The sequence below is a fragment of the Drosophila albomicans genome, chromosome 2L, assembly GCF_009650485.2.
Source record: "Drosophila albomicans strain 15112-1751.03 chromosome 2L, ASM965048v2, whole genome shotgun sequence".
NCBI lineage: Eukaryota > Metazoa > Arthropoda > Insecta > Diptera > Drosophilidae > Drosophila > Drosophila albomicans.
Genome location: NC_047628.2, coordinates 21,965,971 through 21,993,081, shown reverse-complemented (window position 1 = coordinate 21,993,081; position 27,111 = coordinate 21,965,971). Strand labels below are relative to the sequence as shown.

The window sequence follows — 27,111 nt, the reverse complement described above, 5'->3', positions numbered from 1 at the left end:
TGGGTCGGAGATGCCTCCTTCTACCCGCTACATACATTTCCTGCCGGCACAAAATTATAATACCCTTCTACCCTATGGGTAGCGGGTATACAAATTAGATAACGGACGTTCGATTAACAAATATAATTTAAGTTAAAACCGACAAAACTGGAGTTAAATCAATAAAACAGATAAATATGTGTAATAATAAATTGAACATAACAATTGCGAGTAAATAAAAGCTAATTTAAGTTAGAAACAGCGCCGTCCAATAATATATATATTGACATTTATATACATATTTATTCAATAGTTTCAATAGAAAACTTTCACAGCTTTTTCGAACAGAATTCAGTAGATTCATTGAATATGAATTTCATATAACGTATCTCAAATAAATAGCGGACTAATGTCGGCATTTACTTAGAAGAGTTTACTCCTATATACATAAACATAATGCTATATAAATGAATGCATTAAAGGTCATATGCGAGTGTGTGTGTTTGTGCTTAAACAAATGCACTTATCACTCGTAACCGTCGCAGTTGCATTCGCACTGCAAAATGCCCGTATAATGCAGAAATGTGCAATCTGCATTTAGTTAACTAAATACATACACGAGTGAGCAGCATGATGATGGGAAGGGAAGGGAGCAGAGCAGGGCAGACACAGCCGAGGGGTGGTTGAATGAAATGGAAGATGGGAGGGCAACAACAAAAAGGCTGCACCTAAAAAATGACGAGTCCATTTTGAACAACAACGAACAAACTGGACATTCACAAAAGCACTGAACCAACAAAACGACAACTGTGAAAAGCTGCCGAGGCCGAGACCGAGGCTGAAGCTGAAACTGAAGCAGAGGCAGAGACTGGGCTGATGGCCAGGTTGACTCCTCCAGGGTTTAGCCATCGTCGGCATCAGCGTTAGCGTCATCGTTCTCGTTCTCGTTCTGAGTCTGGGCGTGTGCACCTCGTCGACTCTCAGCAATGGCCTGGCCCTGGCCACAAAGGCTGAGCAAATATACACACACAGAGCTGGATAGAGATAGAGATAAACAGGCAGAATGAGAGGGAGAGAGTTGCGTCCGAGTAAGCTAACAGCAGCAGCTCAGAGAAGGGCAGAAGCGGGGGTTTACAAAACACTCGGCAAATTGCGAGCACAACGAGCAAATGCAAAGCTTCAAAATAGCTGCAAAATGTGCAAAAAGTAAAAGATATCAAAAATGCAAATGCGATGGTAGCAGCTGGCAATGACAGAAAGAGAAGGCAGAATATACATATGCATAGGTGTAAGCGAGAGAAAATAAAAGACGGGAACCAGAGTGAGAGGAACAAAACTTCAGCTTATAATTTATGAATCAAATAGATATCAAATATGTGTACATATTAAGTGTACTACACTAGCAAGTTATTTAAAGTTTTTGCTGCTAAAATATTCGAAAATTTCAGTAATCCAATGTTAGTGTTATATTGATTAAAAGTTATTCTTATCTACTCTATGTAATATAATAAACAACTTCATTGCTACCATTGAAAAGTGTTCATGTGATATATAAGGAATTAATCAAAATAAAATGGATGTGTGATAAATAAGCAAATAATTGATTCAATTATCATACAACTAGTAAAGAATCTAAAAGAATTTAACCACGAAACTGTGGCTTAAAAATAAATTCCTAGATATCCCGGAATATGTATGAATACCTTAAAATATTTTAACTTTCTAGTTACCAATATCTGTAATGATATTAAAAATAATAATTAACAAGTAAGAAAGCTACAGTCGAGTGTACTCGACTGTGAGATACCCGCTACCCATTTTGAATAAAAGCAATATATTTTGCGGTATTATTCTCAAAATATACCAAATATAGTGCAAAAATACTAAACATATACCAAATGGTATATGTGGTATATCGATATAGTAGCGCATTCAAAATATACCATAGACGGCTCAATATACCAGATTGTCAGCCAAAGCAACTAAGACCCTTAGTAAGTAGGCGTTTTTGCCCATACAAAAGTATTTCTTTAATAACTTTGACAATTTTTCTCTGATCGCAAAAAAAATCAGGAATCATAACTACTATAGTTATTATTATATATACCAAAATTCGCAACTCTAGCTTTAAAATTACGCTTGTTATTCGATTTTTTTGATTTGCGGGGGCGGAAGTGGGCGTGGCAAAAATTTGAAACAAACTTGATCTGCGTGCAAACATAACAAATGCTGTCGAAAATAAATTATAGCTCTATCTCTCGTAGTCTCTGAGATCTAGGTGTTCATACGGACAGACGGACAGACGGACAGACACACAGACGGACAGACGGACATGGCTAGATCGTCTCGGCTGTTGACGCTGATCAAGAATATATATATATATATATATAGGAGATGCCTCCTTCTACCTGTTACATACATTTTCTGTCGGCACAAAGTTATAATACCCTTCTACCCTATGGGGAGCGGGTATAAAAATAGGAAAGGAGTTGTGAGTGCAACAGCAAAGGAGAATATATACATATGTATAATTGATTAGAAAGGTAAATGTTGAATTATGTATTGCAAGTGAGAAAACTAGTAGCAGAACTTTAAGCATTTAACTATGTAATATAGATGTGTGAGGAGTTGTAAATGAGAACAGAAATAGTAGTATTCATAATAAGGGGAATACCATAGGAGGACAAATAGTGTTATTAAAAGTATATGTATAGTATATTATTTCATGCAAATAACAGCAATCTGTCAATAAATAGGACACAATATTAATAATACTCAGTTGGCTAAAATCTAGTCAAATACATTCTTGTTGCTGCTGAAAGAGCTGAGCAGCAGCTGCCATTAGACTAATGCATCCTGTGTAAAGGACATTTTATATAGCGTCATGTTATTTGCCTATTTCCGCGACATTTTAGTTATAATACAACCAAAATGAAGGTAGAGAAAAATAAAATTGACAGTCGCAGCTCTTGGCATTGTCGAGTTTGTCGTCCTTAGTCCTTAGCTTGTGGACCTGTCATCACAGCTTGCAGTATCTCTTTTTGGTCTTCCCCCCTTGTCTCCCTGGGCGACCCAGAACAGTTGTGCTTTTGGGTGTACAAACTGCTCAACTGCAGCGACGTTGCACAGCCAGGAGCTGACGAGGATGTGGCGAGACATCCCTGGCGATGCCATTTCAACGTGGAAAACTCCAAGAGCAAACAGTATCAAGAAAGCCGTGTCGTCGCGCACTGCAATATCATCAAAACGGAATATAAGATTATATTTACATAGCAGCAGTGGCAGAGGGAGAGAGCACAGGACGGAGAACGGATGGACTAGAGGTGAGAGATGAGCAAACAAAGACGCTGATAAAACGAAATGCCAAACGACAATGGAAATGCATAACAAAGAACAGGATCAGCAAGAGAAATGCTTAAGGGTTGGTGGGGAGAGGGAAGGGGCAGGGACGGGAGAGGAGAGGAGGTGGGGCAATGGACAAGTGAAAGAGGCAACGTCAACGCTTTCGAGTGGACGACCAGAGGCGCTGCCATTTCGGTGTCTGGCTGCGCTTCTTGGCAGCTTGGCAGCTTGGCAGCCTGGGAGCAGCAGCATCTTCTGCCAAGAGGGGGAGGGGGGAAGAGCGGGCGCAAAAAAGGGAAGGCTCAAATCAAGTGCGAACAGAATACGGCCAAGTTTCGGTTGCCACTTTGCACGGCCACGTAGCTGTTGCCCCAGGCAACACTTTGCCCATCTCTCGCTCTTGCTCTCTCTCTCACTCTCTCGCTTTCTTTCACTGGCATTCGCTCTCTCATTCGCTTGCATTCATCTCACTCACACCCAGCAGTGGCAATGTGTACATAAATATTTTAGGGGCGGGCTCAACGCAACTCTCCTCCGCAGGATATTATTCCAATTCGACATTTTGTGTGAGATTTCATAATGCGGTTGGCGTCGCTGCCCGCGTCGACTGCGCCGTCAGTAGCGTGGCCCATCCAATCTGAACATGATGATGAAGTTTCCTTTGCCGTCGTCCTTTTGCCTGTTTCATCTCTCTATTGCCATCTCGCTCGCAATCGCAATCGCAGCCAGCAGCAGCGCAAGCCATTGACTTAGGGGTTGCTTTTCCCTCAACGGTGCACCCCTCAACGATGCCTCGCTGACTGACGAGTTTGCTCAGTTCACAGGCCCAGTCAGAGTCACACACACACACACACACTCTCAGACGCACACTCTGTCAGTCAGCGAGTCCTTTTCATAATTCTTAAGGCCATACGACGTCGTGTTTGCCTTCATTCCGCTTCGGTCGCTGCTCCTGTGCTGAACGTTTCACGTTCTTCGCTCTCTACGCGTTAACAACTCGCTTTGAACAATTTCTCGATACGTTGAAATAGCCAAATAACAAGTTGACAAGTGAATTTTGTGCAAACAAATATACATAAATGACAAATAAATAAATAAACACTCAATTGTTGAATACTAGTTGCGTGTGTTGTATGCTGTGTCCAAGTGCAATTCGAAGATACTATTTCCTGCATCTCTCTGCTACGCGTTGCTTCGCGTCGGTGCAGACACAAATTGGATACCTTTGGGCAGCGTCTAAATATGGTTTACTTTGTACGTATCTATGCCATAGCTAAGCTAGCTTCATATATGCTATAATTAAGTAAAGCCGACGGCTTTTATTTCGAAAATATACTCGTGGATTACATTTAGATTCATTCGTATCTTTGCAAGCAGTGCAATAACTTGATAAAGTTAGATAGATATTTATTTAACAAAAAAGATTTTGATTTTGGAAAAGTATAGAGAAGTTTTCAATTAAATTAAATATAATACAAAAGGATTCTTTAACAAATATTTTAGATACATTTGTGCTTTTGCTTATAATATTTGTTTTTCAATTTTTTTTAAGTTTGTGAGATGTAAACTGATTTAATAGTTATCTATGGATTAACTTAACGTTTTCTCATTTTATATTATTTGAAACATAATTTTTTAACTCTACTTGTTATTTAGTAAATGCATTTTAAATATTTCGAATACTTTTTTTTAATAATTGGTTCAATAAATATAACAAAATGTAAATATTAAAAATATATAAACATGTCAATATAAATTTAATTATCACTTGAGCAATTTTATTATTATTATACTTAAGACATAATTTCCACAATTCTCTATTTTGAAATAACGAATTTAACTTTCACACAAACATAAATGCCTAAAAGAGAAGTTCTTGCGAAAATACTTCAAATCATTTAACATTTCACTGATTTCGGACACACATTCGTATTAAATGCAAGTGGCCAGCCGTCAATTGAAGCATCTGAGAAGAGTGTTAAAATTAATACGCCCCCATTGGGGGGTTGAGAAAAGGGAAAACTTTAATAGAATTAAGAGCACTTGGAGTAGGGCAATGGGCAATGCAAAACTATTCGCATCAGAACGCAGTTCGCAGCTGCCAAGCAAATCAGGGCTACTTACTGAGGCGTCAAATCAAGTTAATTAAAAACGGCAGCCCGCAAAGGGAAAGAAGCCAAGGAGTCGAAGTTGGAAACCCGCAACGGATGTCGCGCATTAGGAACACTTGAGGAAGCACACATATAGAGTACTATATGTGCGATATGTGAAGACGGCGACCGAGTCTCGACCTTAAGCAATTTAATGAGGTGCAAATAAAAGCGACGACCCGCGCCAAAAATGAATACGAGTAATGCAGAATGCCATTGGGATTGCAAGATTGTGTTATGATTGATTTTGCTTATGACTGGCCATATGCTGCGGTCTCAAAGAGTTGAACTGAGCCATTGTTCTGGCCTAGTCGAGTGTGATCAGTGCACGGGTTAAAAACACAAATATCTCAATCATATTTTTCGTGTAATTTTTGGTGGTTTTGTTTTAATTTGCAACCCGCTGACTGGGCAGCCACAATGCCAGAGCTCGTGTGGCAATGGGAATGCAAAATCGAAATTGTATATCGATGGCACGCCCCTGGGTTTTGTTTGTATTGCGATTAAAGCGCGATTAGTGACGCTTGAGTGGACATTGCATTGATCATGGGGCGTATGCTCGATATTAATTGATAACCCGTTGCTTATTTGCATACACGCAACTTACCTTTTGTTTACCCCATTTCTATTCATTGCAGAGTCCGCGTGGCATGCAACCGTGTAGTCCATCGGGTGTAATTGCAATGATGCCGCCATCGAAGAGTCCCATCATGGAAACCGCCGCCAGCGACAGCAATCAAACCAACAGCACGGGCAGCAATCAAGCTGACACCAAGCGCTCCTGCCCCCTGAAGTTCTCCATTGCCAAGATCATGGAGCCGGACAACAAACAATCCTCGACGACAACAACGATGCATACGCAACTCCAGCAGCAGCAGCAGCCACAGCAATTGCATATGGAACCAGGGGATGAGCAGCCAAGCGGCGTGGAGCATTATGCGGACTCCGAGCGCTCCTGCAGCCCCATTGAGGTGACTGGCGATGATGAGGAGCCAGCTGCTGTTAACTACGATTCGGCATTCAAGAAATACGTGCCCGGCTCCAGCTTGATTAGCGCCGCCTCCTCTGCTGCACCCGCCTCCGTTGCTGCCTCAGCTTCCGCCTCCGCGGTGCAGCAATTTGTGAACACACGTCACCAGGAGTTGCTCTCGCAGTATCCGCTGCTCTACTATGCGCCCAATCAGCTGATGTGTGCCGCTGCTGCCGCACAATATGCCGCACTCACAGCCCAGCAGCAAACGCTGGCAAGTGCTGCACATTTGAGCAGCTTCACCGCCTCGTTGAATGCCACGTTGCATCACTCGCAATCATTGCGCCGCAACTTGGGGCATCCGCTGGCCGCTGCTGCTGCTGCCGCAGCTGTTGCACAGTCCCAGCAGCAACAGCACCCAACTCCAGCGCTGCAACAGAGTCTGGAGAAGTCGCCAGCGCGCTCTGTGCAAGCTCAAGCTGCCGCCCAGCAGGCGAGTCTCAAGCGCAAGCGTTCGCCACAAGCGGAGCTACGCACTCCACCGTTGCCAGTGTTGCCACTGCCCTCCTCCTCCGTCTCCTCCTCACATCCACGATCCCGATCGCGCTCCCCGTCACCACATGGCTCGCTGGATGACAGCAGTCCTGGTTCAGCGAATGGCGGCAAACCGAAGACATTCTCGTGCTTGGAGTGCGGCAAGGTTTTCAATGCGCACTACAATCTCACCAGGCACATGCCCGTGCACACTGGCGCCCGGCCGTTTGTGTGCAAGGTGTGCGGCAAGGGTTTCCGCCAGGCATCGACGCTCTGCCGGCACAAGATCATCCACACGTCGGAGAAGCCGCACAAATGCCAGACGTGTGGCAAGGCGTTCAATCGCAGCTCCACGCTCAATACGCACGCCCGGATTCATGCGGGTTACAAGCCGTTTGTGTGTGAATATTGTGGAAAGGGGTTCCATCAGAAGGGCAACTACAAGAATCACAAGCTGACGCACAGTGGCGAGAAGGCGTACAAGTGCAACATCTGCAACAAGGCCTTCCATCAGATCTACAATCTCACCTTCCACATGCACACGCACAACGACAAAAAGCCGTACACTTGCCGCGTGTGTGCCAAGGGCTTCTGTCGCAACTTTGATCTGAAGAAGCACATGCGCAAGCTGCACGAGATTGGAGGCGATGGTCTCGACGATGATCTGCCGCCGGCCTACGAACGTCGCCGGGAGTACACCAGACGCGAACCACTCTCCAGCTTCAGCCAGGCGAGTCAATTGACGCCGGACAGCTCCTCGGGCAGCATGTCGCCGCCAATCAATGTGACAACTCCGCCACTGTCGAGTGGCGAGACCAGCAATCCAGCCTGGTCACGTACGCCGTATCAGGAGTCAGCTACTACAGCGCCCGCTGGGCATTTCCATCATCATCTGCAAGTGCCGCCGGCGGCACTGCATGGCGACTATCCGGGCAGCTCTCCATTCCTGCAGCTGCCACATCCTGCCCAGCATCATCAGCAGCCACCGCATTCCGTGCAGCAACAGCAGCAGCAGCAACGCCTTTCGGCTGCAGCGTTGGAGAATGTGCCATTCATTGCGAAAGTGTTTTGACAGCGATACTATGCCGACAACATGGGCAGCTGCACTGTAGCATCCTCGACCGCAGGAGGAGCCAGTGGCATGCATCGAGCCAAAGTGGAGGAGGCCGCGGCAACAGCAACTGCTAGCAAGGGCAACAATGAACTGTTGCTCGATTGACTGCAGCTTGTCTCGGCTGTGGCAGCAGTCAACAACAATACAACCACAATTCAAGAGGTGTCTGCTGCACGCCAAGAAGACGAGGAGGAGGAGCTGGCCAGCGATGACGACGCTGCATCGCCGGAATTTAGCTCCACAACTTTGGGCAGCGCTGTGCGTGCCCTAAATGGACTCTTTTAGAGTGACCCCAGAGCTCACAACCAACCACAACCCACCAAATGGTTTCAATTTAACCTGTGCAATATTACGAATTATCTACAGATGCAACTACGGTTACAGCTATAGATACAGTTACATCTTAAAATCCCCACAGAATTTGTACAATTTGTAAATAGTTAATAATGTATTTAAAAGCGTTTCATGTGTAGTTCATTATAATCGCATATGTGTGTATGTACATTTCAGCTAGATAGTACCTAAATTTAGTCAGTTATTTGTTTCTGCATTTTGCGAATTGAAATCACTTGCAGATTTGATAAATTTACAGCAAATTACAACTTACGATCAATACTTATTTATATGTTATATGTATAAGTATATGTATATGTGTGTGAGCTAGTTAATAGAGTGGCAAAGAATTTTAATTGTTTAGCACTTAAGTGATATTATTGATAATGTTTAAGCAATAAACCAAAATTCTTTAATATAAATGGTTGCAAATTATCTTTTTCCAAGCAGTGATCCGCAATGGGATTGCAATGTAGGATAAAACGAGATGGCATGTTTGTGATTTGTCAGCCGTGCAGTGTTGCCAGACTGTTGCATTTAGTTGAGAGCTGCATGGCTGTAGGTGCGAGAGACAGAGAGAGTGAGGGTATGAAGATGGAGTTATATCCCTAGCACTTATGCAAATGGCTGAGTCAGAGCAGTCCACACACTCACACACACAGCAGACATACACAAACACTGGCAGACGTTCCCAATTTAAAAATGCAAATGAAATGCCGTCGCTGTAATGAAAACAATTATTGCCGCATTTGCGTAAGAGGCGCTTTAACGGGCTCTAAACTGTCAAGCAGTGAAAGCAGCTCACCTTAATTAGTGGCGAGCTCAGTGCGCCCACTCAAAGCGACGCACAAGCCCCGCCCATATTTGCATTTCGCTTTGATCTGTGTGGCAAAGAAAGAGGCGGCGCAACTGTCACCAAGATGGCGCAGCAGACAAACGTAAGAGTCTTGAGAGAGTTTGCATTGAAAATTGAAACATAAGCGTGGACTGAGAGACAACAATTGATTTGTATACAAGTACTGGTAAGACACACAACACACTTATGTTTTATATATTTATTTGGAATTATCAATGAAATATTTTGGGTAATTCTATCAGCGAAGATTGGGTAAATATTAGTATCAATAATAAACTTTAGTGCGGTTGAATAATATAAAATTTCACAAAAAGGGAAATACAAATATTGATGCATTCGATTAATATGCTCAACAACTCTTTTACAGTGACTACAGGGTATAACTGCAGAAGTAGACGCATGTGTCGCCACTTCAGTTGACATTTCATTCGCCCCTGTTTCCTCCCTACCTCGTTTAGCTCACCCGCCAGTCTTTTGCTCTGCGGCATATGAATAATTCAAGCGAAATCAAATCAAATGGGAACGAAAAGCGAAATCAAAAAGCAATGCTTTATGCAAATGCAAATACGAATGTGAACGTGAATGCTCTCTCTATGTACGATGCGTTGAGTATGCACTTTCAGCATATGCCTAAGCACACCGCCCACTGACAATCCCACCTTCCAGCTCTGTCTCTCTCTTTAACCTCACTTGCCTGTCTCACTTGACAGCAAGAAGCTTTTATTTTGACAGTGCGAAAGAGTGGGGAGAGAGACAGATCAAACCTCTACACTCACACACACACATACACTTGCTCTCGCACTCGTTTCACTGATGACAAATGGCGCCGAGAGCTTTTGCCCAATTTCAACTGACTTTTGACACCGCCTTGCGGCGCGGCATTCTTTTGAACACAGCAGCACACAGCAACAACAACAGTTTGGAAGTTGCTGCAAGTTTGCGATGATTTCTATCAGCAGCCTTGACGAGAAGGGCCAACCCCCAATTTTTGGTTCGTCAATGGTCCTTCAGTTGTTGTCCTGCTATGCTCACTGTTGTCTGTTGTCGCCTGTCCGCGCACTGATTTGTGATATTCCTTTTGATGTTTACTCAATGCACGCCCAGGCGACCATTCGAGAGCCTCTCCAGCTGTCCGTCCGTCCGTCTGTCTGTCTGTCTGTCTGTGTGTTAGCCTGCCGCAGTCGCCATACGAGGCAAGTACGTGCCATCATCCGTTTGGCCAGCATGCGACATTGACACAAAACCGCCTTACTTATTTGGCTAATTGAAGTCGCACGATTCTCCTTCATCACTCTCATTCTACTTTCCACTCCTCACTCACTTTCCACTCTATGCAGATTTACGCAGATATGTCGCCACTTTTCGAGCAGCGAGTCTTCCTCCACTGTCACTTCTTTGTTCCATCTTTCGATGGCGATGGCTTTCATTAGGCTAATTAGTCGCATTGACATGCGATAAATTCGAATTAAGTGGATAACTTCCTGAGCAGGCAAACTGACAATTGTTAATCTAATTAATATACAAGGTATATGGAAAGCCGAAGCGAGAGGAGGTTCTACTAATCAGAATATGATAAATACAGTATAAAATACAAAAGTATTTGTTAAATAGTGTTATAAATTTATAAATTTAAGTAACAGTTGTATAATTTAATGCCCTTCAAAGTTATTTTATTATTATTTTTTCAATCATTTCATAACAAGTTAGTTTTATTTAAACTTATTTGAACTCAAACAATATATAAAATAAGTAATAATCATTTCACGTACTAATTTATAGTAATATTTTAATTGAATATAGATGTCGATAAATTACTTTTCCGAAGTGCAGTGATAAATAATTCGTCAATTTGCTTTTTCTTATGAATATCACAAGAGTTTTGTTGTAACCAAATGTATATACTCAAAATTTCGTTCTTATTCCAATACACCAGTAACTAACAATTATATAAATAGGAATAATAATCAGTCCAAGGAGTGTGTTTAAAAAACAACAAGTCAAGACAATCGCCATTGTTGTGACAATATCAAACAATGTCTGCTCCCATTCTTTGTTTCTCGATTAGAAATCAAATTCACAATCATATTTCATATTTTGCATTTATTGTTTTTAGTCTGCCCAAGGCTTGTTTATGACTTCGCAAATTGTTTATGCCGCCTAAACAATTCTACAGGCGCCACAAACCACAAGAGTGTGCCCCCAAACTGCTTTGGCTTGCGCGTCTCACATAATTTACCATATTGATAACTACATTTTATTTTATCGGGGTGCAATCTGTGCCACGCCTGCGAGAAGCAACAACTCGAACACGAAACAACACGCCTTATTCAGTTATTCAGTCTGTCCTTAAAAATGAGAAAATAAAACAAAAAAAATGAAATGATAATCCAATTCCATTGTTTAAGATGAACCGCAATATTGAGATGTAACAAATTTGCAGTGTCGACTGCGCTTATCACCTACAACAATGAGACGCACAACGAGAGCGGGAGTCCTTGCCGAGAGTCGAAAGGACAATGGCAGTACTCAACCCTCAAGTGTTTTGGCGGCGCATTCGAGCGTAAATTGCAGCGTAATCTCTTCCGGATATGATTACGCTCTTAAGTGATCTGATTCAGACAGCTGGACAGGAAAACCGAGGACATGCCTGACATTGTTGCTGTCAGCTCTCATCGCTCAACGCGGCTAAATGCTGTGACCTATCAGCTTTGTATCTGTATCTTTAGCTCGGCCAGAGTGTGAGTATCATCTGAATTGTGCAATATGTTGTGATTATAATTTCTTAAAAAGCTAAAGCTGCATTTTCTTTTGAATTACAAGGGCTGTTTCTACGACAACGACAACGACAGCGGGTGCGGGGACTCCTAAGCAAGTAAGTATTATATAATGTATGTAAGTATCTTTTGCTGCACCAACAATGTGCTGGCGAAAAAACACTTAACACCGCACGGGGCATCCTATTCTTCTTCTCTCTGTCTCCCTTTCGGTACCCCCGTCTTGCTAAGGCGCATATGAGTATTGGCATTGTTCGTAATTGTGGCGTTAATTGTCGAGGTGACGACCCCTCAACTAAGACACAACTGTCATCGCATCAGCGAACGGCGAGCAGCAGCAGGTGTAAGAGTATCTCAACGTTCTCAGTGCTCTTCAATGAGAATTACAGGCGATTATTTCTCGGAAGTGGGGATAATGTAAAGACATATGTATCATATATGCTGAGAAAAAAGAGAAAAAGGGAACAGTCGAAAAGTTATGATCTTAAAGTTCATATCAAAAGTAGCTTAAAGGATGAAGAGAAATGTGTAACTGATATATATTCCCTAAAATACTGAAGTTTAAACCAACCATAATTAATATAATGTTCAATAAAGGGTCTACACACATTTCAAGCTTCAATATTTACAATTCCATCTGCCATCAGTTCCTTTACATATTCAATATGTAAAGTAGCTTTATTAATATTAATTTTTAACATCTTTCGGTTTATTGTTCGGCATTTAGGGGTTGATTTGGTGTGCAGTTTATTATCTATTGTATTGCTTTGGATATAGTTGATACACCCTTGACACCTTGGAACAATCCACCCAGTCAACTTAAGCTTTTATGCATAAAACAGGTGAACAACTCGAAAGGGGGAAGGAGAAAGGTCAGAGGCGGAGACAGTTGTTCGATTTCCCAGACCAGAGCAGAGCAGACGACTGACAGCATCAATGTAGTGTGTAGAGTGTACAGTGTACTATATAAGGATGATGTTGATGATGATGTTGAATTGCGGATGCTTGGCAACGCATTGAAATGCATTCAACTTAATGTAACGCGGCTCAATTAGTTCGGTTCAGCGGTTTCCAATGCAGATTCCCAACGATCTGGGATACTCTTGCTGCCTGCCATCATTGTCGCCTGTTGTCGTCGTCGTTGTCCTCGTTGTCCTCGTTGTCGTCCTCTTCCTCTCTGGTTGTTGTTGCCGTCGTCAGCTTTATGTCAACTTCTTATACGCTTATTCACACCGAAGCACAAAAACGGCACGCCCCTTCAAACAGGCAGCATCCGGAGCGGAGCCATAGTCTCGATGTGATGCTCGTTTGTGCTGCCTGACGAGTTATGAATATGCTTCGTGAATACTGAGACTACTTCTTGCATGACCCGCTTGATGCCGGCTTTTATTCACTTTTCAAGAATTTCCACACCGAATACAGCCATTGCATCCAATTGTAGAATCTGCACTATGGTCATTAAAACATATCACATAATGTCATATATAGAAAGAGCTGGAGAAACCCTAATTTATATTCATATCAAATTAAAAAAATAGCTCAAGAAATATACATTTGCATTTACTTTAGTATTTGGCATAGTTGAATTGCTCCACTGTGCAGCCCTATCTCTCATTACGGCTCCTTGATGGCGTTGGATAACTTCGAGAGCTCCTGGCGCTTTTCAGCTTACGAGTTAATGGCATTAATTAGTTCCACTTAGCAGCGCAAAAAATACACTTCAACGTGTCGGAGTATTCAGTGAGAAACTATTTCATTTATTGTTTGTAAACGTCTTTGTTTTTAGGTAGTAAGAGTCAGCAGGAATCGCACTTGCAATAGCTTTCTTTGTACATTATAACTATGCGTTTAATTAATCAGTATGCTATCAGAAATAAGAATTTTAATCAATAGTAATTCTTGAGTTCGTTTAGAATTCATACAAGCAATAAATAAACACAGAATTTAAATTAAAAAGTTTAATATTTATTGAATAAAATTTGGTGATATAATTAATCATTTTTTTAATCATGTGTTTTAGGCTGCGCAGATGACAACACAAAATGTACAATTTGTAATGTACATTGAAATCTAGATGATTATAGATATAAAAAAGGACACATGACTGCATTCAAATTCCTGCTCAACTTATGATTATTATTACTTTTTTATAGTATTTTACAAATACGCATACATTCCACCATTGCCTGCCAAAGTAAAGGACTTAAAAGGCGCGGATGTTGTTGTCGTCGCTGTCATGGTGTGTATGTTTGTGTGTGTGTGACACCCCCAAAGAGCAGTAAGCGATGAACAAGGGGCGTGTCTGGCATTGGCAGCTTATTGAGTATATTTCGTACATAACTTTTTGCCTCGCTTTATGATTGGGCCGTGTCATAAATTATTCATGCAGTTCGTGTGCCAGACAAAGACAGGGCTAAAGAGCAAGTGAAACAGATGCACAAAGAGTGGGGTGTGTGTGTGTGTGTTAGTGAAGGGTTCGTTACCCCCGAATGGATGTCTTTTCAGTTTTTACAGTTTATCAATAGACTTTGTGTTGAACTTTCGTTATCCAGCGCACAAATTAGAGCTAACTTGTTACCAATTAAAGGAACTCACCAGCTAACAGGTGAGCAGCAGCAGCAAAAGGGCGCAGAAGGGTGGAAAGGGGGAAGGAGTATTCGGGTGGGTCTGCTGCCTAGTTCAATATTGACAAAAGTTAATTGAAGCTCAATCGTTTGGGGCACTGTATCAATGGCAAGGGCGCACAATGTGCTTGCCTTCGACTTTACAATAAACTGCACAACTAAACCTGGCGTTTCCCTCCTCATGTTCCTGTTCCTGCTCCTGCTCTAGACAGTCGCCAGTTCGTAGTTGACACGAACAAAGCAGTGCCAGGAGTTGGCCCAGTCAGGTCTAACGCTGTTATCGCCTCGGCGGTTGCCACATTGAATCGCACACACTCACACTCACTTAGAGAGCTCGTTTTGAAAAGTTTAAAGCAAGCACACACACTCCCACAAGTAATCACATACAGGAATACAGGACTCGCAGCGTGTCGAGTTGGTCACCTGCTGCGTTGGTCAGTTCTTTGACAGCTTTAATACGCATTAATTGCTCTGATACTTCACGTGTGATTGGCAATCTATGCATTTATGTTGTGTGTGTTACATATTCATTTATTGTTCACTTGCAGCAGACATTATAATTCTCTAGCAGGACATTGGACAAAGGAAAGTAGAAATTTACATTCTTAATATGACTAGCGTGATTCAAATAAGAATAAACATTATGTGTAAGCTTTATGTTGCTATAATTCTTCTTTGACAGAAAGTTTGTTCAAACATTTCACAATGCACCAATAATAGGTTAAAAATAAAAAATGAACAGATAATCTGTTTTTATTTGATTGCTATATTCGAGGTTGAATGTGTTTAAAAATGTATACCATATCTGTACACTAACCTTTTCGGTTTGTAACATACTTGAGCAATAATTTGTAAAAAAAAAAAACTGGCAGCGATTATATGAATATCGAATAATCTGGATTAGCTTTCTTATGCAATTGAACCTGGGTCAGCAGAAACATCAGGTAAACATAATACGTGCAGTAAATAAATTAATACACATTACTCTACATTAGATTATTTGCATACTTTTAGGAGCGCATAATAAAACGATTTATGTAGATAACAAAATTAGGCCGAAATCGGCCATATCTTGTCGCATTTTGAAGGGAGATATATTGCTAGGATTGCAATGATGAACCCTTTCGATCGGCATCAAAAAAATATTGGGTCATCTAAGAAGCAAACACTTGAAATTTTTTGGTCGCGGCTCAAGAGAAAAATGGTAAAATTTGCGAATTACAAGATTACTCGTAAACCACAAGGACGATTTGAATGTCCTTTGTCAGGATGATAGGTCCCATGAAGGGCTTTCGTTTTACACAGGACTCGCAAGGATCAGACAGGACATGACCGAGATATACACTATTTTCTGTATTGAAAAAAGTCCTTGTAATTTGGTTGCTTGCAGGACATTCGTCCTTGTTAGTATTTCAATCCGTTTGTATTCGTAAGATCTATCCTTCTACCAAAGGACATCGCGATCGTCCTTCAAATGACCGAGATACAGTAAATTTTCAGAGTTTTTGACAATTTTCCATGCCTCCCCCTTACACAATTTTCGGCCGAAATTTTCGAGAAGATCCATAAAATCATTGCGAGCCAATCGATAATCTTAGCTTTCCTGATCACAAAAATATATGTCCTTTCGATATCCTTCAGGATTTGGCTGAGATATGGCCGGTAAAAAAAGTCCTTTTTCCAAAACAAGCTATATTGGACAAATCCTGCAGCATTTGCAAAGGACACATATTGCTGTGATCGCAGAGACGGACTCCATCGATCTGCATTAAAAAATATAGGATTGTCAAAGGTAGGCATTATACTGAAAGTATTTGCATATACATACATATAATTACTGCGCCTTTGAGATAGGCAACACTTTTTTAAATGTTTGAATAACTTTCTGTAATGCTGCTTGTTGCTGATTTCTGTTCGCCTTGTATTTCACTTGGCGATCTGGTACATTTTTGAAGTTCGCAGTCGCGGTAAGTAGCCAACAATAAATCACATAAACTACGGGTCTATACACCATAGTGAAGTGATATGTTTTCCTCCTGATATCAGTGAAACCTATACCAATTTCTCACTTCTGATTTTATTTTTTACTACTAAATACTATATTCATTTAAGAATACTTATTAAAAACATTTCTATAACTTATTCTTCAAGTAGACCTAGCAACATTAGAATGTATAGGAACATCTGCACGACATCGATGTAAATGCACAAGGCAGCGACTATGTAATCTTCCTCGCTATATTGGTTCTTGTGCCCGCCGACCATCATCTGGACATCGTAGACCAGATACATGGAGAATAAGAGGATGCCAACACAAACGATGATCCAAAGCAAGGTGCGAGAATGTACGAAAATATTGACAATGCCCAGCAGGACGAGGACGAGCATCAGTATACATAAAAATGGACCACAACCCGTGAAATCCCAAGGAGCAAAAGCGGCGAACAATGCAAGGGCTATGCAGACGGCAGCTGTAATGCCCACTGCTGTGAGAATCTGAGAGCGGAGTCGAGTGTAAAGAATTAAGCTTAGAAAGTGAATCTAGTACTCACCTGCATTGGTTCATGCCAGAGGCAGCTAGCGCTAACCATAATCGACATGCTCACAGTGCAGAGTATCAACAGTATGTAATTGATGGGCACTTTGCGCGCCACTTGAATGTAACACATCAGCACCATGGAAAGAATCATGAATATCCCGATGGCAATAAACGTAATCCAGATGTGCTCTCGCAACCATAGATTGGCACTCTCCACAAAGACAAAGATGCACGTAATACCCGCAGTGATCGCCAGTTGAAACTGCCATGAATCCAGTTGATTCCCTTTATTTTGGTGGACACAATGGGCGTATACGTGATTTAACTACTTACAGCCAATATGCAGCACACTTTCGAAATGAATGCACGTCTAGAACTGTCATCTTCAAAGTTGGGATTATCTTCGACACGTGAGCGTAGATTTTGGCCAAACTGCATGGCTCGTCTTTATATTTAAAATTTTAGTTATATTTGTATAAAATTTGACAGTCTAACTGAGAAAATGAGGCAAGTAAAACTGAGGCAAGTTAACTGCAGAAAAACCTTGCACTGTTCGCCAAATAAAATAGAAATCTCTTGTACAGCTCATTTCATCTTGTGCCATGAATAAACATAAAATTATTATTTATTATATCGAAATTTCACACAACAATTAATAAATCGCATTGTTCTCATTTAAGTAGAGTGTAGTTAACTAATTAGACATTATTTGGTTGTTGCCGCTACCCAACATTGATTATATACATGATATGTATGAGACGTGTATATAATTATGTAGATACTAGTTGCCATAAAAGACTGAGGCTGTTGTTAATCATCCTTCAATCAACTTGACAGTTAAATTACGCGTTTAATTTAACAACAAGTTGTCAGAGGTGTGTGTGTATGGGTGTTTAATTAGTAGTAGTGCAAGTCCGAAGAAAATAAGACAAAGCGATTTTTAATATTTTGAAAAATTATTATTTATGCTTTCTGTATTATTATTTCGATTAAATTAGAATGATTTTCGATTTTAGTTGTTGAGGGGTAAGTTGCAGAACTGCTGCACTTAAAATATCTTTTTTTTTGTTTTTTTGTTTGTTTTCGATCTTTTTCTTTCTTTGTGGTTAATTTGTTTTAATACATTTGATTTAGTTGTAAATTATATAAGAGCATATATTTAAAGTTTAATACATTTTAAATAGGGGTGTTTAGTTTTAGAAATTGTTGTAAATACAATCAAATAATTAACTACTAAATTACAGAACATACTCGTAGTGCTATTCAAAAATTGTATAATTATGGAAATCGTATTTTGCTTTCAAAGATTAATTAAATATCTGTCTCACCATTTGGGGATCATCATATATATCTCTGTGTGTGTTTTGAGTAAATAAGCGCCATACAAAGGTATTCATAGATACGTGTAGGAGGATATTTTATAAATTGGAATACGCAATTTTGACACAAAATTTCCATCAATAATCATTTGCATTTGGCCAAAAAATGAAAGCTAATAGCAAAAATAGCGACAAACAAGAAAAAAAAAAATGGGAAAATATATATAACGATTCTCTTATACGATTCTGTCATGCCCGGCTTTCGACTTGACGTGACGCGATGCGACTTTCGACTCGTCTCATTCATCTTGGCTTAAACTCAAATAACACTTAACATATACGAAAATAATGATTACTTAATTCAACTTGACACGCTACGAATTGAATTCAGGCTATACAAAAGTGATTTACCTACAAATTAAGGCCAAAATCAAACACAAAATGCACGCGTACACACTCTCTCGAGAAACTTAAGAACTACAAGACTTCGACTTAAAAGATATATGTATAATATGTATGTATAGTAATTATAATATGATCATAATGAATAAACTTTACAATAGCCGTTAATGCATATGCGTTTTAGATAATTGCAAATTAGTTGGTGCATTTATTTATCTCTCTCTCTCTGTCTCTTTGTTAGCTGATTGGATTTCGTTTTTTAATAAATATTAGTTTGTTTTAGCCCATTGTGTTGTTGTTGTTGTGGTTGAATTTGTTGTGTTGTTGTTGTCAGTTAACCTATTTTATGCGCTACACACTAGGAGTTATTCTCACAGTCATCGGGTTTGTTCTTGGTGCGTAAATTACTCAATAGATCGGCACAATTATTGACCATCATCAGATAGTCGCCATTATCCTGTTCATGATTGATTCCCCCTCCATTATCACCTCCTCCTCCTTGTATTCCTCCGCTGCCAGCATGATTGTTGCCTTGATTCGAGAGCAATCTTTCGTTTTGTCTGCAAAATAGATTTATTTCATTAAAGAATTATGAATTATTTTTATGAATTAGTTTCATCTATAATTACCTGTTGTAAGTGATATTGCCTAACATATTGTGGGACATAATCACCGCATTCTCCAGCTCTTTTAGCAGCAGCGAGTTTTTCAGATTCGCATGCAGCTTCATTGCCGCCTGCGTAGTCGTGTAAAGCTTATTGATCACATTGTGTACTTGGGCCTCAGCTGAAAGGCGATGAATTGCTTATTAATTATTGTTAACTAAATGAATAATTGTGAATAATTATATTCAAATTCAATATGTTTTATATGCAATATAATAATTGCAAGGTTAACTTTTCTCTCTTCATCAGACAATATGAACATTTTGAAAATATAGAGTCCTTTTAGTATATAACTGCCTAAGTTGAATATGTGTAATTATGAAATAGATTTAAAGTTCTCTTTACTTACGATCTTCCCCATCATAGTCCTCTGCTCCAGCGACTCGCTGCTTGGCCACATTGCCCGGGCTGTTGACAATGAGTTTAGTCTTATGATCGAAGCCGAGGTTGCGTGGCCGAGGCGGCACCACAGGCTTATTGCTGGCCACATTGTTGGGCGTCTCCTCCGAGCTGGAGTCATCTTGCAGATTTGTGCCTGACGAGGAGGAAAGTAAAACCAATTAGTACAAAATTCAATTTATTTGTGATGAAGTCAATTACCACCATTAAAATTGGGCATCTTGCGTCGATTGCTGTTGGTGTTGTTGCTCTTGTTGCCGTACTGTCGATTGGCTGCTGCAGAGTGTCGAAAAGAGAGAAGAGTGAGAGTTAATCTACGCCAGAGATTAGTTTTAATTACAAGTCTTACCAATGGGACCATTGTTGCGATTTTGTCCATTGGCTGCGCTGCGCAGACGATTGCTGTCCTCTTGCTCCGAGTCGCTCTATAGTGATAGATAGATTATTATTCTTATACACAAACTCTTATACTGCAGAATTGCTTTACTTACCGCCTGATTTAGCACATTCATGGAATTGCTGGAGGCTCCCAGACCGGACTTGCCCTGCAGGCTGTTGCGTTTGCTGGTCGAGCGATTAATGTTGCCATTGCGATGCGGCGTCGCTGCCTTCTGTGAGCTGCCATTCGACTTGCTGGCTGTAAATTTGTGAAATATAGAACAGATACGAGAGTTAGTGTACAAGCATTGAAGAGCTATAGAGAAAGGAAGAGAAAGTGTCGCTTACGCTTGCCAAAGTTGCCCATGTGCAGATCGCTCAAGGAGCAAGCGCGACGAATCGATGACGACGACTCCTCGATGGGCATGGGATTGAGCATTTTGGGATTACCTGTAAGTAGGCATAGACAGTTATCAGTTGAGGGATCAAAACATGCCAGGACAGACACGGGTGCGCTAATCTATCAGCTAATGCATGTGGAAGTGTGTTCAACATAAAAGCTAAGAATGCAAGAGATTGGAGGGTGCAACAAACGCGAGTAAGAAACTGAAAATAGTGATGTATGTTTTTGTGTGTGTGTGGCACAACAGCGAGAGCAGCAAACCTTCCATGTCCTCTAGCTGATGCTTGTCATCGTCAAGATCATTGCGATCATCATCCTGATCGTCATCGTCGGCTATCACTTCTCTGGCCAGCTCTACATCGTTGCCGTAGCCAAAGCCATCAGCACTCTCGAGCACATCGGGCAGACTGCAGTTGCGTCTAATGTGCCTCGCATAAGCACACAGATCCGCATCTGGACCAGGCTCCAGCCCGGATTGCTGCTGATGTTGCTCATCGTCTGGAGGATCATGCGAACGTGCCAACATATCAAAGTTCATGGTCAGACTCTTGACATAACCCTTCTGCTTGGAGTTGCAGGCAAATGGACGCAATCGCGTTTCAGTTGCCAAACGAATCTGCTCCATTTTGCGCTCCTCCATGGCAATCAGTTTCTCGATAATATCAATCTTGGCCGCAATATTCTGACACTGATGGCTCGTCGAACTCGATCGCTCCGCATTGTCCATGTTCTTCTTGTGCTTGGCTCGCTCCTGCTGTCGTTCCTGTTGTATCTCATCCACCACAGCCTGCAGCTGTGGCTTTGTGTAAAGCTTAAGACTCTGCATATGCTCCAGATTCTCGGGTGCATTGCCATTCTCGGCAAAGTACATTTCAAAGCTGCGCTCGCCACCATAATCACTGGGCAGACTACCCACCACTGCAGCAGTATCCAGCTCCATTTCAGTCTCTTGCTCGTTGCTGTTGCAAGCGTTGCGCTTCGCACTGGGCGTATACTTAATCTGCGAGACGGTATTGAAGCGCACGCTGATCTTGGGACGCGTCTTCTGGCGCACACTCGTTGCTCGACGGCCGCTCTCGCTGGTATCGAATCGCGATACCTTCTTCAGGCAACTGTGTGTGGCCAGGGCGCCGCTGCTTACCGAACTCCTCATCGCTGGCGTCGATCGCTGCTGAGAACGTTGCTTCTCACGCTCAAACTTCTGCAGATTGTGCTCGAATTGACGCACAACGCTGGCAGTTCGTGAACTGGATACTGGCTGCTGTTGCTTCTTCTCCACGCTGCTGAGCGTCGACACAAGGTTCTGCGGCTTGACAGGAATGGGAGGCTTTGGCTTGAGTGGCTTGCGCACAAACAGTGGCTCGCCATTCGAGGATCGTGTTTGATTCTGCGCGAGTGGATTTGAATTGCGTTGCTGCCGCTGCTGGGCAAAGTCCGTGCTGAGACTCTTGTTCACGCCCGAATTGTATTGCTTGTTCTTCGAGCGCATTGTGGGAATATGCTCCACAGTGGTCGGCGCCTGAGCGAGACGTGGATACGTCTTGGAGTTGGGCAGCGGTTTAAGAGGGTTCAGATTGTAGCCTGTGACATCAAAGCTGTCGTAGGTGGCCGCTGTTGCAGCCGCCTGCTGGCGCATATAGTAATCAAAGCTGCCATAGGCATTGGGACTGTTGCCGTACGACTTGGAGACGGGTCCATGTAGTATAAAGTTCCGTATGCCCGCATGGCATTGCATCGCCTGCAGCGGACGCTGCGGCGGCTCAAGCGGTGCACTCTTGCAGTCGCTCTCGTCGGAGAGCACACTCTCCAGGCTGTTGCAATAGCTGCCGCCATCCGAGAGCAGCGACTCTTGGCTGAGCTCATGCGGCAACTGGCCAGCGCTACTCAGGAAGAAGCTTGCGCTCGAGTGGCGTTGCGTCTCCAGGAAGCGCGCCTCCTCCAGCCGCTGTTGGGTGGCCGCAAACTGCTCTGGCTTGAGGATGTCCGACAGCGAGACTTTGCGCTCACACTGATAGATCTCGCGATACACATACTGCGTCGTGTACTGAGTGCGTCCACGTGGCGGCGTCGAGGCTGTGGGCGTCGAATCGCCCGTGGAGCCTAGACCACGCAGATTCGCTGGCATGGAGCAGGAGTTGGGCAGTGCTGGCATCTGCATGGGCAGATCATCGAGATCGCCATACTTGCGTGTGATCTCATCGATCATCTTCTCGGTGTCGGCATGTATCATATCCAGTATGGTACGTGCATCATCCGCATAGACCGAATGACGCTTCGGCTCCACGGGCACCACACGATGATGATGATCCTGTTCCGCTGACCATTCCACTTCCTCGTGCACCGGCGACACCGGGCAGGATTTATAGTGTTTGAGTATGCTTGGCGTGCGTCGATTGTTGCCAGCCGGATTACGCTTGGCAGCGGCGCCTAGTCTGGGTGCCGTTTGTGCCGAGTAGGGGCGCGACGAGGGGGCATTGCTGGTGGCAAAGGGCACGCCAGGAGGCGGATGTATCTGATGCACGCCCACATGGTGTGGATAGGGCGGATAGTGCTGTTGTACCTGCCGCATTGTTTGGAAATTCTGTTGCAGCTTTGACTTGGGTGCCGCACAGTTAAAGTACTGAGGTGCCAATTCCTGCTGCTGCTGTGGGGGAGGAGCAGTTGGCTGCTGAGGGAGTTGAGGCGACTGCTGCGATGGCTGTGTTGGGTTAGCTCTAATACTGTGATACTGTGAAGGTTCGTGGGAAGGAACTGCTTTGGTTACTCAACAAAATTACACGGCAAAAATGATTAGCATACAACAACAAATTTCGATTATTCATGTTACCAACATTTTATGTCATTACCAGCAGGAGAGCAATATTTAGAGAGAGAGAGAAAGACAAAAAGAGAGAGAGAGAGAAAGAGAGAGGGACGAGGCAAACAACAAGGTGGCAAAAGTAAATGTCGAATTAGCCTACAGTTCAAAAACACACACATTGGGAATAGTTCTTCACCCCTTGGAGGGGCGAATCTGCAACTTCACTAAATGCGAACTAATTACACGTGCTTACCTGGCTTCGAGTAGCGCGATGCTCCAGCACTTCGAGAGCCATCCAAATTGGCCGCAAGACTCAGATCCGAGATGCTGTGGCTGCCTCGCAGCGGTCTATGGCCGACCTGTTGGGTCAAACAAGAGAGAGAGAAAGACAGAAAGAGAGAGAGTGCGTTAGTCAGCTGTAGTTACGTGAGCGAATAGTTAAGCATTAGCTCAGCCAAAGTCTTAAGAGGCTGTTGTTGTTGCTGTGGTGGATTCAGCTGTTAGCAAGCGGGCATGTGGTGAGTTATGCTATTTCAGTCTTCGCTATGCTGCGATTAGTTTTCTATTTGCAGGCACAAATCTATTTTTAGCAACAGCCCAAAACTTGTCTACACTGCTGCAGACTCCTCTTTTGGGTCTCATTCCAACTTTAATACAACAAGCATCGGTGGTTCAGTGGTAGAATGCTCGCCTGCCACGCGGGCGGCCCGGGTTCGATTCCCGGCCGATGCAAAATACTTTTTTTTAACTTTTGGTTTTTTAATAGTGACATTTATGTTGATCCGGTTTGCTACAGATTATTATTTTAAGTTAATTGTAAGATGATGTATACGTAAATAATAAGAATGTAATATGTTTCTTTTTGTTAGGTTATGAAATGCATAGAATACGAAATTATTTAAGTGAAATTAGAAAGAGAAATGGCTTTTTGAAGTTGTTGTTTGTTGTTTTATAAAATACATATGAATAGTGATTTTTGTTAACAATGTTTCTCTTCATATTGCAAATCTGATTTTCCTCCAAGCAAACTATTTTCTTAATTAATTAAATTCAATCGATAACTGCGGTTTACAGGAATGTTTATTGTAAATTTATTTATTGTAAATTCACATCAATGGAAAATCCTTCATTAACAAGAATATAACAATTTTTGAATTGAGCTCTTGTACAATGTCAAAATATGTAGAGCGCGAGTTGATGCAATTAGTGAATGTTAAATGGATTAACAAGCTATTGCTGTTTAAGCCCAGTCGCAAAGGGCGAACAATTCAATTGGTTAGGGCCTAATTAGGCAAAATATGCAATGGCAATGAAGCAAAGAAAAGACATCAAAGGCGAGTGAGTGAGTCGTAAAAGCGTTAACATTAACGATCAATAAATAAGAGATACGAATTACGAGAGCAACTCGTAGGCAACTCAAGTGCTCACCTCAGCTATGGCATTCAACTTTTTAATGCCATTTTTGCGCGTGCCCTAAATAGGAGTAAAGGGTTCGAGTGTAGAGAGTGTGTGCAAAACAGACACCAAAGCAATGATGCAACACATAGAGAGGGAATGAGGGAATAAAACATAAACATAAAAATTAAAAAACAAAAGAAAACAAATCAAAATTGAGGTAATCAAAGAAAAGTACAAGTCAGAGACAGATTGAATGCTTCTCTCTACTCACATTCTCTAGCTGCTGTTTGACCTTGTTGATGACCTGCAACAGCTCCTCCTTCTTGGTACTAGTGTATGACTTGGTGATGGTTGGCGGCGCCGCAACGCCTCCTTTGCCATTCTCCGTGTTGTGCTTGGCGCTGATGCTGCGACGACCTGTCAAGGGATAATCCAGGCAAATTCACCCAATTAGTTTGAGATTACATTCCATCTTCTTGATTACTTACTGGTGGCACCGCGTTCCAATAACAGTCCAGGTCCTTCGGGCAGCGCCGCATGTAGAAAACTGTCTCGACCCTGCTGCAAATTCTCAGAACTGCCGCCCAGCGTTGACGCCAACGAACGCTCTGCATTCTCCGCACTCGGAGTGGAGCCCTCGTCCTCGGTATCTGAAGTGCCGGTGCCTGTGCCAGTGCTGGCTGTGTGGGTGCTGCCATTGCCGCTGGCAGGCGGCAGCTGAAGTCCAGATTTCTCGAATTTCTGCCGGCGCACCGACTTGCGTAACTCGTCCTCGTTCATGGCGGTCACCTTGAAGTCACTGCAAGTGCAATAAATGTGTCAGCAAATGTATTTAAAAGCAATAGTTAGGGACTAGGTTGTCCTACACTCCCTTGCTCAACTTACGTGGGCGTGCTCGGCGCCAGATTGTTGTAGAACATGCCGTGTTCTGAGCTGGTTCGCTCGCCATCGGAGATGTCCTCGATGTCGCCATCGTGATCGTGACTGTGCGTATCGAAGCGCATGCCCGGCTTGCGTTTGTCCGGCAGCAGACGCTGTTGCTGTGGCACGCCCAAGTTGCCATTGTTGGCACTCGTGACGCTGGCGGGAATGGGAATGGTGCCGTTGTTGTTGCTGCCAATGAACTTGAGTTCACGGCGCGTCTCCATGCCCGAGTCAATGGAAGAGTCCTCACTCAGATAGGTCTGATTGTACATAATGTCCTTGGAGGAAGCGCTGTTATAGTCCGAGGTCTGCACATTGTGCGCACTGTGTCCGCCCACGGAGGAGACTGTGCCCAGCGGACTCTCCGAGTTGGAGCGCTGATCCTCAGTGTCCAGTTGACTGCTGCGCTGAGCCCAGCGGCCACGTGCTCTGGGAGCAACGCCCAACTGTTGGCTAGGCGAGGAGCTCAGATTGCCCATTGAGGAGGCAGCATGCAATGGCGCCGCGCCTCCACTCACCACAGGTGTGGGTATGGACAAGGCGCCACTGTCCGAGTCCGTGGCTGTCTTGCGCATTGCCCACTGCGGCAGCTGGCCGACATCCGAGAGCTGATAGGCATTTCGATTGGGCTCTGCATGGGGCACCGCAAACTTGGGCGCATGCTGTTGATGCTCCAACTCGCTGGTCGGCGACTCCAGCACAATGGCATCCGGTGGCGAAATGGGCGCCAGAGGACGCTGCAGTGGCGCATGTCCCGAACGCAAGCGTTGCTGCGACATGCGCGCCTGCATGGTGACAATCATGTCGTGTGGCACCTGCCAGATAAAGATGCAACCATCTCCGCTGGCCGATATCAAATGTCTGCAATCGTTGGTGAACTTCAGACCCGTCACCAGCTCACTGTGTCCATACATACGGGCCATGCATTCGCTGGAGTAATAATCGTAGACTGCAAGGGTTTTGTCTGTGCACGAGGTGGCCACATAAATGCCACTCGGATCAAGGCTGAGCTTGATGAGGCTGCCCTCATCGGAGTGCGAGCCCTTGAAGGTCTTCGTTTGCTTGGCATTCTGGGTGCCATAGACGCGCACGTTGCGATCCTGGCAGGCGGTCAGTATGTGTTTGGCATTTGAGTCTACTTCCATATCATAAAGTGTCGTTTTGCCGGACGTATTTGTGCCGCGCATAAAGATGTTGCCCTGCAAACA

At 43.0% G+C, this 27,111-nt stretch overlaps 4 protein-coding genes and 1 non-coding gene across 20 annotated transcripts in view; 3 read left to right on the top strand and 2 right to left on the bottom strand.

The window, feature by feature from the left end:
- The window catches only part of LOC117564884 (fez family zinc finger protein erm), a 28,115-nt gene extending 19,312 nt beyond the window's left edge, over positions 1-8,803 (top strand). For 2 of the 3 annotated variants that reach the window (XM_052002757.1, XM_052002758.1), the window contains one exon: positions 6,110-8,803. In XM_052002757.1, coding sequence (XP_051858717.1) covers positions 6,122-8,047 — 1,926 coding nt within the window. In that variant the 5' untranslated portion in view covers positions 6,110-6,121 and the 3' untranslated portion in view covers positions 8,048-8,803. Of the gene's footprint in view, positions 1-4,268; positions 4,576-6,109 lie in introns of those variants that run through there. The other variant, XM_034243832.2, reaches the window with a different exon arrangement.
- LOC117564678 (neuropeptide-like 4) overlaps positions 1-27,111 on the top strand; it is a 99,146-nt gene that overhangs the window by 52,727 nt on the left and 19,308 nt on the right. The gene's annotated exons all lie outside the window — the stretch shown is intronic.
- On the bottom strand, positions 16,728-17,741 carry LOC117565761 (protein lifeguard 1). The gene is made up of 3 exons (XM_034245028.2): positions 17,549-17,741; positions 17,229-17,477; positions 16,728-17,172 (listed from the first exon to the last, which is right to left on the bottom strand). Exons 1-3 carry the CDS (start codon positions 17,651-17,653, stop codon positions 16,816-16,818), a joined length of 711 nt encoding a protein of 236 aa, XP_034100919.1. The 5' UTR covers positions 17,654-17,741; the 3' UTR covers positions 16,728-16,815.
- Positions 18,219-27,111, bottom strand: part of LOC117565759 (mitogen-activated protein kinase-binding protein 1) — a 36,009-nt gene continuing 27,116 nt past the window's right edge. For 3 of the 14 annotated variants that reach the window (XM_052002750.1, XM_034245015.2, XM_052002751.1), the window contains 13 exons: positions 25,865-27,102; positions 25,468-25,778; positions 25,251-25,396; positions 25,010-25,054; positions 23,835-23,940; positions 21,043-23,532; positions 20,727-20,828; positions 20,492-20,637; positions 20,350-20,425; positions 20,202-20,276; positions 19,951-20,136; positions 19,566-19,722; positions 18,219-19,496 (listed from right to left, as the gene is read on the bottom strand). In XM_052002750.1, the coding sequence (XP_051858710.1) occupies positions 19,295-19,496; positions 19,566-19,722; positions 19,951-20,136; positions 20,202-20,276; positions 20,350-20,425; positions 20,492-20,637; positions 20,727-20,828; positions 21,043-23,532; positions 23,835-23,940; positions 25,010-25,054; positions 25,251-25,396; positions 25,468-25,778; positions 25,865-27,102 (5,280 nt within the window). In that variant the 3' untranslated portion in view covers positions 18,219-19,294. Of the gene's footprint in view, positions 19,497-19,565; positions 19,723-19,950; positions 20,137-20,201; positions 20,277-20,349; positions 20,426-20,491; positions 20,638-20,726; positions 20,829-21,042; positions 23,533-23,834; positions 23,941-24,834; positions 24,865-25,009; positions 25,055-25,250; positions 25,397-25,467; positions 25,779-25,864; positions 27,103-27,111 lie in introns of those variants that run through there. The other 11 variants (XM_052002752.1, XM_052002749.1, XM_034245021.2 and 8 more) reach the window with 7 other exon arrangements.
- Positions 24,243-24,313, top strand: Trnag-gcc (transfer RNA glycine (anticodon GCC)). Its single transcript has one exon. It is a non-coding gene; the product is annotated as a tRNA-Gly (tRNA).